This window comes from Erigeron canadensis, chromosome 8, assembly GCF_010389155.1.
Source record: "Erigeron canadensis isolate Cc75 chromosome 8, C_canadensis_v1, whole genome shotgun sequence".
NCBI lineage: Eukaryota > Viridiplantae > Streptophyta > Magnoliopsida > Asterales > Asteraceae > Erigeron > Erigeron canadensis.
The window spans coordinates 28,940,720-28,954,219 of record NC_057768.1 but is presented as its reverse complement, the minus strand read 5'-3'; the positions used below and the strand labels follow the sequence as shown (position 1 = coordinate 28,954,219).

General features: G+C 30.7%; 1 protein-coding gene across 1 annotated transcript; it reads right to left on the bottom strand.

The window, feature by feature from the left end:
* Positions 1-5,034: 5,034 nt before the first annotated feature.
* Positions 5,035-9,709, bottom strand: LOC122611187 (amino acid permease 3-like). Its single transcript, XM_043784167.1, has 7 exons — positions 9,627-9,709; positions 7,798-7,906; positions 6,820-7,053; positions 6,601-6,694; positions 6,259-6,473; positions 5,979-6,118; positions 5,035-5,881 (listed from the first exon to the last, which is right to left on the bottom strand). The coding sequence occupies exons 1-7, from the start codon at positions 9,630-9,632 to the stop codon at positions 5,222-5,224; spliced, it is 1,458 nt and encodes a 485-aa protein (XP_043640102.1). The 5' UTR covers positions 9,633-9,709; the 3' UTR covers positions 5,035-5,221.
* Positions 9,710-13,500: the final 3,791 nt, after the last annotated feature.

Below are 13,500 nucleotides of genomic sequence, written 5' to 3'. Positions count from 1 at the left end.
AATATTCGTGCACATATGATCAATAATCCAAATCTCCACATAATTGTACAACGGATGATAATCTATGCCTCCACACAATTATAAACTTTAAAATTACACATAAGTTATTCAGAAAATAGTCAAAAAACAATTTTCATGTAAAGAACAATTATCGGTTGGGCTTGATTTTGCAAAATTCTCAAAGGTTCTCGCCAAAAAAGGGTTTTCAAAATAACTTTACCCTATATATATATATATATATATATATATATCGAATGAACATATCTCTTGACAATATGCTATACGTTGTGTGACGATAACACGATATAGTCGAATCTAATCATGTACATTATCAGTAAAATGAATAATCAACATGATTTTAACAATTTTAAGTCTGACTTTAGAGTTATAGTCTTATAGAATAACGAGAATATAATCAAAGACAATAAATGTAAGATGATAATGAATCCTCTTAGGGTTTTTCCTTCTTATTGATATCAATTTATAAAATTACAAATTACATTTGACTATTTTGAATTTATTTCATTTGTCTACCTCGAACTTATGACATATTCTAAACTAATACATATATAATATACATAACAGTCTAAGGCGGAGGATTCCGAAGACTGAGACTGGATCGAAAATCAACGAATAAAACACGCGGTAGCCCTTTGGTAAAATTGTTTGAGAAGTTACGTCGGGACAGAACATGGAGAACACGAACTTGACCACGTTGAACTTTCTCTCGAACAAAGTGAATATCAATCTCGATAAGCTTAGTGTGTTGATACTGGACCGGATTCACAGAAAGATAAATGGCACTAACATTATCAATATACACTAAAGAGGCTCGGCAAAGAGGATAGCCAAGCTCGAGCAATAAATTGCGAATCCAACATAACTCAGAAACAACATTTACAATGCCCCTATATTCCAGCCTCAACACTAGATTGAAAAACAACTAATTGGCGTTTAGAGGACCAAGAAAGAAGATTGTCCCCCAGAAAGACACAATACCCGGATATAGAACGCCTAGTATCAGGGCAACCAGCCCAATCAGCAACAATTGTAGACAAAGAAGATGACCGCATCCATATGCCCATATCAATAGTCCCTTTGACATAACGCAAGATGCGTTTTAATGCAAGAAAGTGATCAGTATGAGGAGCATGCATGTGCATGCACACCTGCTAAAAGGCATACGAAATATCTGGGCAAGTAAATGTCAGATACTGAAGAGCACCGGCCAAACTACGATACAATGTTGGATCATCAAAGGGAGCACCTGCGTGAGCACCAAGTTTGCCCGCAGTGTCAACTGGAGTAGAAACAGGGTTACAATCATGCATCATAGCCCGTTGGAGAATATCAGAGGCATAACGGCTTTGAGACAAGAATAACCCATTAGAAGAGAGGGTGACGGAGATACCCAAAAAATAATTGAGATGACCCATATCCTTCATGGCAAACTCAGTGGATAAATGAGACATAAAATGTTGCATTAGCTGACCTAACGAAGTAACCATAATAATGTCATCAACATAGAACAGAATGTAAGCAATATCGGTACCACGCCTGTAAATAAACAGTGAATGATCACTTGAACTGCGATGAAAACCCAATCGTGTGACATAGTCGGTAAAGCGCTGGTACCAATCCCGTGGGGCCTGTTTAAGGTCGTACAACGATTTATGTAGCCGACAAACATGATCCGGAAATCGAGCATCCTGAAAACCTGGGGGTTAATGCATAAAAACAGTTTCTGACAAGTGCCCATGGAGAAATTAATACGTTCTTAACATCAAGTTGAGTAATATTCCAGCCGCGATTAAGTGCTAACGAAAGAACTGTCCGGATAGTAACCAGTTTGACAACCAGACTAAACGTGTCTGAACAGTCAATGATTGTCAAAAATATGACAATGATTAGATTAGATATTTATACAGTTAAAAATATGATAAGAAGAGAATTGGTGTGGTCACGTGGATATGAGCCCACAATAACATCTAATTGATAAAGAATCCATGGTCCAAGGGCTATCTTAAGCGTTTGGTGGTTGTCAAATTTATGTGCACTTTCGATGGTATTGCATGAATGTCCTACTTCCTTCCATACAACCAAAAATTGAATCTTGATTGAAATATAAAGTTCGAAAAGACATTTCAAATTTAGAAAATCTTAACTTTTTTCTAACTCTAATACTTATAATTTATGTAAAATGTTCATTTGAAACTAAATTTTCTGTGAAAACTAGAAAACTACTAAAATACATTGTGATTTGAATTTAACACAATGTGTTTTAATTGTGTTTTTATAAAACACAATGTGTTTTTATTGTGAATCTAAAATACGTTGTGTTAAGTTTTAAATCACGGTGTATTTTTGATAGCATTGTAAATCATAAAATTGTTCAAACACACTGTGATATGAACTTAACACAATGTGTTTTCGAAAAACATATTAAAAACACATTGTGTTAAATTCAGAACACAATGTGTTTTGACAGTCTTCTAGTTTTCACGAAAAATTTAGTTTTCAAATGATCAAAACCCTATAATTTATTTCATTCATATATCCATACAAGTTGGTACTTTTATTCATTTTGTCCACTTTGAAAACCTAAACAGGCAGCCATTAATTTAGAAAATCACGAGACATGAAATCTAATTAACTAGGAAACCTTGTAGAGTTACGAATTTGAAAAGTATGTTGACCTCTACCTCTATCGTGATCTTACGTTACGTCTCATCTTCTTTGAACCTATTCGGTTAAACGAATATCTATTCACCTCAAACTCTATAGCCCCTCTTTCCACTCAACCAATGATATGTTAAACGTCATTGTCTTTTTTTTTTTTTTTTTTTTTGAACGGCTAAAAAAATCCAAGATGTTGAAATTTGGAACTCCATTTTTTTTTTCACAGAAGGTTTGAACCCCCGACCTCATGGAAAAAACCCAAATGCCTCGCCACTCATTTTTTAGATTATTTGTTGGTCATTAGCTATTTGTTTGAACACACGACCTCATTAGTAAAATTTGGATATCTCTATTTATGGGTTTGAACTGTTATTGGATATAATACAATTGAGTGTCGATCTATGAATCGACCTAACTTTTGGAATGGGAATGTATACAGCCTATAAGGAACTAGTACTACGTACTAGTCTAGTAGCGCCAGGATCGATATGAAAACTTAATGAAGTATTAATTAGGAGGGTTCCCACGAAACCGTGACATATAATTCTTGCTCTTAAGAAGTCTGTGAGTTACTTGGTAGGAAATCGACACCGAAAGGAGACTTGTTCGTTGGCCCTTCTTACAATTTGGTGTTGTTCCATCGTGTACAGTTCATCCTTTATCCATCAAGCACCATAGTAAGAAGAACCAGACCACCTCTAGTCTGGCATGATCGAAATAGATCCTTTAATTAATTAATTTGCTTCATCATATACTTTTACCACGTACTTTTATCTTTTTAGCACTTTTAATGAATTTGTTTCGGTGTTTATGAATCTCTCATTGTCTCTTCATTTTAAATGCACAAGGCAAAATACGTGATTCTTATAAACTTAAATACTGCATATTTTTGTTGCAATTTCGACTTAGCTATCCATCCACATCAGTCAAGTACCTGTTCATATGCTATGTCGTCTCTTATTTATTTCGGCCTAACCTGACCTTCTTTATATTCTAACGTGTTTTTTCTGAACCTCTATTTTTGCGTTCTATTATTCGTTGAGGACTGACAAAATTATGAGCCAAATGCGATGAACTCAAGACCAAAATATATGCTTTAATTTGTTAGTAAAATCAACGTCTTTTTTTTACAATGTTTATCCATAATTGGTTGTAAAAGAATAATAAATCTACGAGACTACGACAATGGACATAGATGGATTTACTGCCATTAATATAAGAAAGGGATACATGTCATCGGTACAAATTTAACCAATCTAGAATTCTTGAAACTTTTTTCATTTCCTAAAACCAATTTTGATATTTTTGATGTACCAAGAATGAAGTAACAATTGACAGAAGAACATGATGATGATTACTACTAAACATCACACTGCGAAGAGAAGATAATTTTTTTACTAATGTAATTTCTGAATATTCACTTAAAAAGCATTTAGCTGTAACTAGTAAAGTAGTAAGATATAAATCTATATTGAAATGGGTTTAAATAACTAGAATAACACCTGATAATTTTATGAGGGATCAATTCTATGAAAAGACTAACAAGGTTACACGATGATAATTTTATGAGGGGTTGTTACCCTTTCTTGTTCACATACAACATGTATATTTACAGACATTAATTGTTTTTGACATTTTAGACTTCTACACTATTTCCATAGACATCATTGATACTACTCGAGATATTTTGATTGGAAAAAATTTGATAAGAATGGATTTGATAAGAAAAGGGAAAAAAAATTATATCAAAAAAAACATTCTTGAGTTTAAAGAAAAATCAATGAAAAGAAAAGAAAGTTGAGAGTTAGATGTATTCTTGAGTTAGAAGTGAAGGAAAAGAAAGGACAAAAAAAATACAATTTTTACATTTATAGCCTTATAGTAATTAAAACCTTTATATAAGTTTGAGGGGTATAATAATAATTTCATCACTTTTCTTTCCAATTCTTGTCAAAAGTGGCTGGAAACTTTTGAGATCAAAACACCATCTTTTTCTCTTTTTTTCCCTTCCTTTTCTTTTAAAACAAAAACTCAAGAATACAAAAACCAAAACTTTCTTACCCTTTCTTTTCTTATCTCTTCGAAATAAAACTCAAGAATAGAGCCTAAGCATAATTTCACAAAAATACATAATTGACCTATTTACTTTCTATTCAAACTTGGTTATTAATTAGTTTAAGGGGAGTGGTTTGCATATGATGATGTCATCTGACATATGGAGTTACCGTGGAAAAATGGTCGGAGTTATGTGGATCGCCTAAAAGCCTAACGCACCCGGGGGTGTTCTCAGCTGCTGGCCGGTAATTAAGCTGTTAGAGGCTGGGCTAATCGCCCCCCTTCCCTTTAGCCTTAGAGTAAGATCAAAAGTTGGATTGTTGAGATTGATTTGATTGAAATACATAAAATACATACATACAATGACCAAAAAAAAAAGTACAAAGGTAGAATGACAACCCCTCTATTTAGGATTGTTTTTATCAAGAACATGAAAAAGTATTGATATCTTCTTGAGTTCCTAAAAATCATCTTGTTTAATCCTCAATCAATACATTGTCTTGAAGGGTTGGTAGATCTTTAGATCAGTAACAACTCCAGCAAACGACCCGGCTGCAGCACATATGGAAATAATGAGACAAGCGACACTTAGTATTTGTAGTGAAATCCATCGCGTACTCCATTTTGGTATCTTCTTTTGAACAATGTACATTTCCACCGGGAAGTAAACAGTTAACGGCCAAAACCCAAATGCCCCAAGGATCCCAACAACGTCGTTGAAGAATGGCATCAACATTGCAACAAGTGTGGTCAAGCACACAAAGATAGTTCTCCACACCAATCGGAACATGTTAAGCTTGTATGGTTTATATCCACCGAATGGGATAGGGATCTCGATATTGTTGTTAATAAACTTGCTTTCAGGGAAGTATCTTGCAGCCGTGTTTTCAACGAAGGCGAATAAGGGTTGGCAGTACACTTGGTAAGCACCAACAAGATGGATCACAATAGCGGCATTGGCTATGTCAAGAAGCCAATATGGGTTGTAGAAACCGAAACCAGTGAGAAGGTTTCCGGGTGAGTCATCTCCAAATGCAGCATAGCCAAAACATCCACAAAACATGTAGAAGACTGTTGTAGTTACTACACTTATCAAAGTTGCTTTTTTCATGGTTTTGTGCTCTGCTGGTGGTGATTTGATTGTATCCTAAACATTATTAACCAAGATTCATTAGAACCTCGATATGTATATTAAAATTTAAAAAAAAAATGTTACAAAATTAATTACTCTATTATTAAGTTACCTGAATTTCAATAAGGATGAGGGAATAAGAATAAGCAAAAGCAATGGCTCCAAGTGCTTGAAAGCTTCTCCATATCTTTTGAGTTTCAGTCACTTTTCCAATTCTAATACCAGTGAGGCTTCCCTTTATTTTTTTATTTTCTGGTCAACAACAAAAAAATTAATAATGTTAACTTTTGTCACTTTAAATAAGTATACTTCATAATACTTTTTTGCCAACTATTTTGGGCCATGATTCAATGGTTTTGACTAAATATACTAGTGAAAAGTAACTTAATTACCAGCAACTTTAGATATTCCAAGACCAAGCCCAATACTAGAATAAGTGAATGACATGACTGCAGCCACCATTGAAAGCCAAGAAATTTGATCAAAATCTGGGATTTGAGAGAACAAGATTTCCACAACACCAAACATAAGCATGTATGGTGTTCCTGATACTCCACATGGGTTGTGATGTCCCTTTTCATGAAAACATTGTGATCTTTTCACTGCTCTGTTTTCACCAAAACCAAAACATATAGTAATATTAGTTGGAAGCCCATTAGCCAATAATTAACTTTCTGTTTCTAGTTAAACACCAAATACAATACTAAAATTAGTAATCTAATAGTAGTACTTACATCATGCTTATAGAAGCTGCAATAGTGTACCCAATTGCTACTCCAACAAGATTGAAATATTGAATAAACCCACAAATTTTCACTTGGAATCCACCTGAAATTTTAGTATTATTACAAAATTAGCCTTATATGTATAGACTAGTAAGTAAAATCACTTACAATATTTAGAATTTTGTATTAGACATGCAATTATGTAAAAAAAAAAAGTTACAAACTTACCAAGATTGTTTTGAACAGCTTCCATATATGTATAGTTTCGTTTGCCTTTGACAGGGTCACCTTGGCGGTAACATGCGGCAAGAAGACACGACGTGTAATATGTCACAAACGAAAATAAGAACAGAACCGTAGGTCCGGCGATCCAGCCGAGTTGTGCTGTAGCCCATGCCAATGACAACACACCGGACCCAATAACCGCAGTTATGATATGTGCACTTGCAGTCCATACGGTCCCTAAATTCCGACACAAAAATGTTGAAGTACCAAAATTAGTCAACAGTCTTAACTATTGTTGTGGGTCAATCATTTTAAAAAAAAGTGTATCAAATCACTACCTAAGTCAATATGGGTGTGTATATATTCTGATATTTACAATTTTAGCCTCTTTAACACATACACTCTTCTATTTTAGTTTTGCATTATTGGTTTCAACTAATAATAATATTAGAGCTTAATTAATGATAATTTAACCTTTTCTTATTAGTAGAAAAAACTATTATTTTTAAGATATGTTAAAATAATACGTAAACCCATACAATTATTCCATATGGAACACTTAACATTATTGTTTGTCCAATATCTTAGGGTGTTCATATTGCCTTTGAAAAACAGGTTTCTAAATGATTTATCAACCTACCTTTCTAAAAATATACACAGTGAGTAGTATATTGTTTAAAACCATAATTATATATCAAACACAATATTCTTAGAATAATTTGTCATATGATAGCTAAGCCAAAGTGTTATAATTTGTCATAATTTAGTTATGGGTAATAGAGCCATATGGTTTATGTTTAACATACATAAATAGTTACAATTTTTTATTATAAAATTCAGTGTTGAACTGTCGATATGAAATATATAATTTTTTATACACGTTAACTATAACTCTTAAGGCTGTAATTAGAATTTTTTGTTACTTATATATAATTTTATATAAGAAACACGGGCCTAGATACAAAAACGAAAAATGATTACCTGTTCTCTTAAGACGTCCATCATCATCAAAACACTTAGAAGGAGCCTGAGGGGCAAAATCCCCGGCGGTAACTTCAAAGCCTTGTTGATGCTTTCCAATATCACCCATCTTTTGTTTTCAAAGAATTTCCAAACAAAATCAATATATGTATATAAATTCCAATAATGAACTCAAAATATATATAATACTCAAAGCTTGGAAATAATTTATGCAGAATTGAATGATAGAAATCAAGTTTACACAATTCCCAACTAAATATATATATATATTTATTTATTTAAGTTGAGATTTATGAAAGTGAGGTGAAAACTTGTAATAAATTCTTCAACTCTGTTTTGAGCTTAAGAATTCAAGATGGTATGAAGGATGTGAAAATATGGATGGAATGAATGGGGTATATATAATATCTGTCTGGTTGTGGCCTTTTCGAATATGACCAACTTTTACTAATAGAAAGTTTTTAAATAAAATGTTAAAAGAAGTAGAACCTAAATGGTATCACGTGTCCATATAGTGTCAAACAAACATTAAAATATGTAAGTGAAAAAGAAAAGAAAAGAGAAATATTAGACTTTAGTCGGCGACTTGTAGTGTGTCTGTCTTTGGATGTTTATAGTATCTTCTTATTCATTTAATTTCTTTTCTTTTCTAGCTTAAATATAGGTTTTCTCTTGTTTGAACAGGTAGAGAATTAATTAATGTAAAAACAGGTAGAAGTAAATATTTGAACAATTTTTGTGCTCAAAAATAGGTTTTTGGGTGTTTGGCATGGCTTTTATAAAGTTAGTTTTGTGTTATAAAATTTACCTTTTCAAAAAAAAAAATTCAGTTATTTAGCTTTTTAAAATATGGTTTTCTCTTTATATAAACACAAAGAATCACTTTTTCTAATAGTATATCTTTGTTGCTAAAATCAAGATTTTTTCTACTATTTTAATTTTATAAAAGCAGCGTATATATAATCAAATAACTTTGTGACAAGGATCCAAATAATATAAACTATGCTTTTTAAGATAGAGTATATTTAACGGATCATTAATAAAAGAATTGATATTTGGGAGATTTGAGATCTTGAGGTCTTTTGTTCAAACAATCAAACCCAGTACTGTAAACAAAATGTTTTATGGGCTAGAAACAAAGGTTTTCTTAAAAATTATTAAACGTCTTTTAGAATTGAAGTTGAAATATGAAAAAAGCCCACATAAATTTTACTGCGACTAGATTTAATGTTTCATAAGGTCATTTTAAATATGGACTTTAACAATTCTTCTACTATTATGTTAATGTTATCATGCTCTCTCGCAATAGACAACGATAGAATGTTCTATAATTCTTTGGCCATTAATTGTGAAATGACTGTTTTACCGACCGTCGATTTTGTATTTGGGCCAATGAGAATGACGTTAGATAAGAGAGATTTTCATTTGTGAATAATCAGCTAGTTATTTATTAAATGTAACGGTGTGGTGGTGGGGACGACTGTTGGTGGTAGAGGCGGCGTCGAGTGGTATAGATGATTAATGAAAATGGTTAATTGAGATATTAAAAAGAAAAATGATTAGTCCTCCTAACAAAATAGCCTAAAAATCATCCTAACTATTAGATGATGACATGTGGAAAAGTCAGGGGGCAAGATTAGGAAAGAGAATTAGTGGATACCACATGTCATCTTTTTAATGCTTTAGGAGGATTATTAGGCTATTTGGTTAGGAGGATTTATCATTTTTCTTATTCTTTTTATAATATACTATATAAAGAGTAAAAATTATTAGTTTGTGCACAAACATAAGACAATCTTAAGCAAAATAACGTTATCATCGAAACATACCTTCATATTAATAGTGGCTATATGCAGGGAAACACAAGGATGGGTGCAAGAGAGTAGAATATTTAAACACGACCCAACACTATATGTGTGTTTCACAAATGTTAACCACAATCAACTTCTATATATACTACTCTTAAGAATCCAATGCAGCATCATATGCAATTTTATAACCAAAATTGGGCTACACTATGATACTTTACAACAATTGGAAATTGCAACATATCTACATTAGTGAAATTATACTTTATTTCTAGCTTTTAGCTTGTAATTACGTGGAATTAATAAGGGCCTTTGTTAATGTATACAAGTGTAATGTAAATAGATTGTATCGATTCCCAATGTGAGTTTGCATAGTTACTTTTGTCATGATTACTTTCTCCATGATCTCATTTTATGGTATATATAGCAAAATCTATGTCAAAAATAAACAAGTTACATTTGCCAAAGGCATAATAGCTTAGCGGCTTGATAGTAAGATAATTAAGGCTCACTAACTATAAGTACTTGATTAGAATATACAAGGAGAATTTTTCATAAATTTGGATTACCTCCTAAATTGGTACCTTACTTTTGATATATAATCGACGGAAAAAAATCAATTTGATGTTGAAATATAATCGAGTGGTACTCTGATAACACAATAATATTCTAAAAGTTTGTCATCATATCGATCCAGATTAACCGTCTAACAATATCATTCTATAAATTATTGTTATTCTCTCATATTTTCGAATTGTTTATGTAAAATTATAACATCATAGAAAGTTGTAAAACTACAACAAAATTAAAATAATGTTTTTTGTCAATCATGAATTAGATGATAATATATATATATTTTGGTTTTATTGAATATTAATATAAAAAAAATGTAACTAATTTGGTAGATATATTAATATGTCTAAAATGTTGACACATGTTAAATCAAATGTTAAAATTGAAGGAAAAAATGAGTGAAATTATGTATCAACCACAATTACTCATTTGCATCTGGGCCACTATGACAAAGCAATAGGATTCTGTACGTATCGAGTTTTAATATATTTTTATATCATATCGTATGCATGTATATTTATTTGTGTCTTTACATGAGAACCTATCAATTTTTTGAAGAACTCTCGTCCATCCTTGTTGATGGAACAGAATCAATTCTTTTATAATATAATGAATTAATAATGGTGCAATTTCAGATCATATCAGCTACTAGTGACACTCTCACATACACTATTTTTTTTAATAACCAATTATATTGACTAATAAATCGGTTGAAAAATATTTCAACCAAAAAAAAAAAAACTGTTATATAACAGGGGTTCTTAAGCCGCACTTTCCTCAAGACAACCTAAACTTCTTACATAATCTGTATGAAAAGCAAGAAAATGAAATACTAAGAACACATGATCAAATGAAATATAAGTATACATCTATCAATATATGTGTGTAATTTCTTTATGGAATAACTATAGAAAATAGAAATAAATTTTACTCAATTTCATGAAATTAGCAATATCTTTTGAAAGTTTTACTTTTTAAAAAGCATTTTTTGTTTATTAGCAGATAAAAGTAACATTTGACCTGGTAACCTACTAACGTGTCAATTTGATTTTTAATTCACAAAATTATAAATGAACTTTGGATGAATTCACAGAATTAGTAATCTTATTAATTAAATTAATTAATAATAAAAGTATGTGTGTTTAAAAGAAAATGATGTGTATGTTTGTTATTTAAGTTTTTAGTTGGGAATATTTATAATTTTGCTTGCATATTTGGAGATATATGTAATTCTCCATATAATAATAATAATAATAATAATAATAATAATAATAATAATAATAATAATAATAATAATAAATATACTCATTATAATAATGATATTTAAATTAAGATCTAAGTAAATTTTAATGTAATTCTGTATGGATATCTAAAGATACCTCAATATCAATGACAATGACTCGCAAGCTTCACTAATCTAATAATTGAGTGAGACGATCCAGATTTCAGTTGAACAAATATTGTAAATATAAATGCAAGAAAAGTAAATGACTGAAATATATAATGCTAAATAGAGTATCAAATATTAATTTATCTATTAGATTTATTTTAAAAATAGAAGGTAATTATTTACTGTATTATTATTATTATTACTACTATTTATAAAAGTGCTTTATTATTATTATTATTATTACTATTACTATTATTATTATTATTAACTAAAATAATAACATTGCTAATTTTGTAAATTCATCTAAAGTTCATTTTTAATTCTGTGAATTAAAAATGAAACTGACATGTCAGCAGGTTACCAGGTCAAATGTTACTTTTTCTGCTAATAAACAAAAGATGTTTTCTAAAAAGTAAAGCTTTAAAAGGATATTGCTAATTTCGTGAAATCGAGTAAAGTTCATCTCTATAATAAGACTAAAACCTATAATAAAATCTAACGTTTTGATTACATGATGAGTTTTTTACTTAATACTCTCTCCGTCTCATATTAGTTGTCATGTTGACTAACTTTGACCGTATATAACTTTGTTTGTACTATATGTTAGTTGATGAAACTTATATGAACGAATAGTACATTAAAAACCCAATCCATTCATATATCTTATATCAAGTGTTACATGTTACAAAAAAAGTTATTTACGGTTAAAGTTAGTCAACATGACAATTAGAATGGGACGGAGGAAGTATATACAAAAGAAAAGTGGACCATCATATATCAACATGTAAGTCAAAACTGCACGATCAATTAGCTACTCAAGTTATTGCTAACTTTACCATGAATCAAACATTTGTCTTTATATATGTATATAGGCCTAGGGGATGCATAAGTTCAACTAATAGTGGTTTGCAAACAAACTAGGCTTAGCTTTATCTACCTTAAATTATAAACTAATTAAAGTCTATGATATTTGTCAAAATTAAAATTATGACTATGCTTGTTACATTAAAACCACATGACTTAATTTAATCATGTCACAAACATACATCCAAAGTAAAGTTATATATATGTATTGCATGATAAATTCAAACAAATTTAATTGATTTATTGTGATAATAAATACACCCTCAATATAATCAAAAGGGTTGACTATAGTTTTGAAGGAGAACCATTGATTTTTAAAATCTTGAAATGGGGTTAGCACTGAAGGTATCATGATTACAATCACAGAAACTTAGAACTTGGATACTATATTTGGTGACAGAGAATTGAATAGCTAGTTTGATTAATTAGACAAGTATCATATTCTTTCTTTTCACATCATATGCTTACCATTTCCTTCCCAAGTATACACAACTGATTTTTTTGGTAGTGGAGAATTTAGGATTTTTGAAAAACATATATAATTTAGGTATGTATACCCAACATAATATATATATGTCATCTAGGTTTGTTGCAATTTTCTGCTTCTCTATTATTGAGAGTTTCAAGGCATCATTTAAGATTGATAGCTCTAGCTACTTGCTTCACCCATGCCTCGGTGTTTAAATGCTTACATATCTCCTTATCGAATTTTTTATATATTCCTCTTTATCTTTCAATTAAATCTATATATTATTAGGATTATCATATCGAAATAGTGGATGCTTAATTAAGATCACACGTATGTATACCATCAAATTGCCAATGTTATCAAGTTTTCTTTTGTTTTGAAAGTTACAAGTATTATTGTTTCCAGGTTTGTTCAAGACCATATATGACGGGTCAATCCGGTCTTGCTAATACGACATACATAACAAATATATATATATGACCATTTAAGTCCTTAAGGAATTATATCATGACCTGAACCTCAGGTTTTCTGAACATATATTGAAAAATTAATTGAGTGAACCACCTTTTTATATATATATATATATAATAATCGTCATC

What these genes read in the sequence shown, in the direction of transcription:
- LOC122611187 (XM_043784167.1), bottom strand. An exon ending in TGGACGTCTTAAGAGAACAG is followed by an intron (nt 7,054 to 7,797) that starts GTAATCATTTTT and finishes GTCGGAATTTAG; the next exon opens with GGACCGTATGGACTGCAAGT. An exon ending in AGCTGTTCAAAACAATCTTG is followed by an intron (nt 6,695 to 6,819) that starts GTAAGTTTGTAA and finishes CTAAAATTTCAG; the next exon opens with GTGGATTCCAAGTGAAAATT.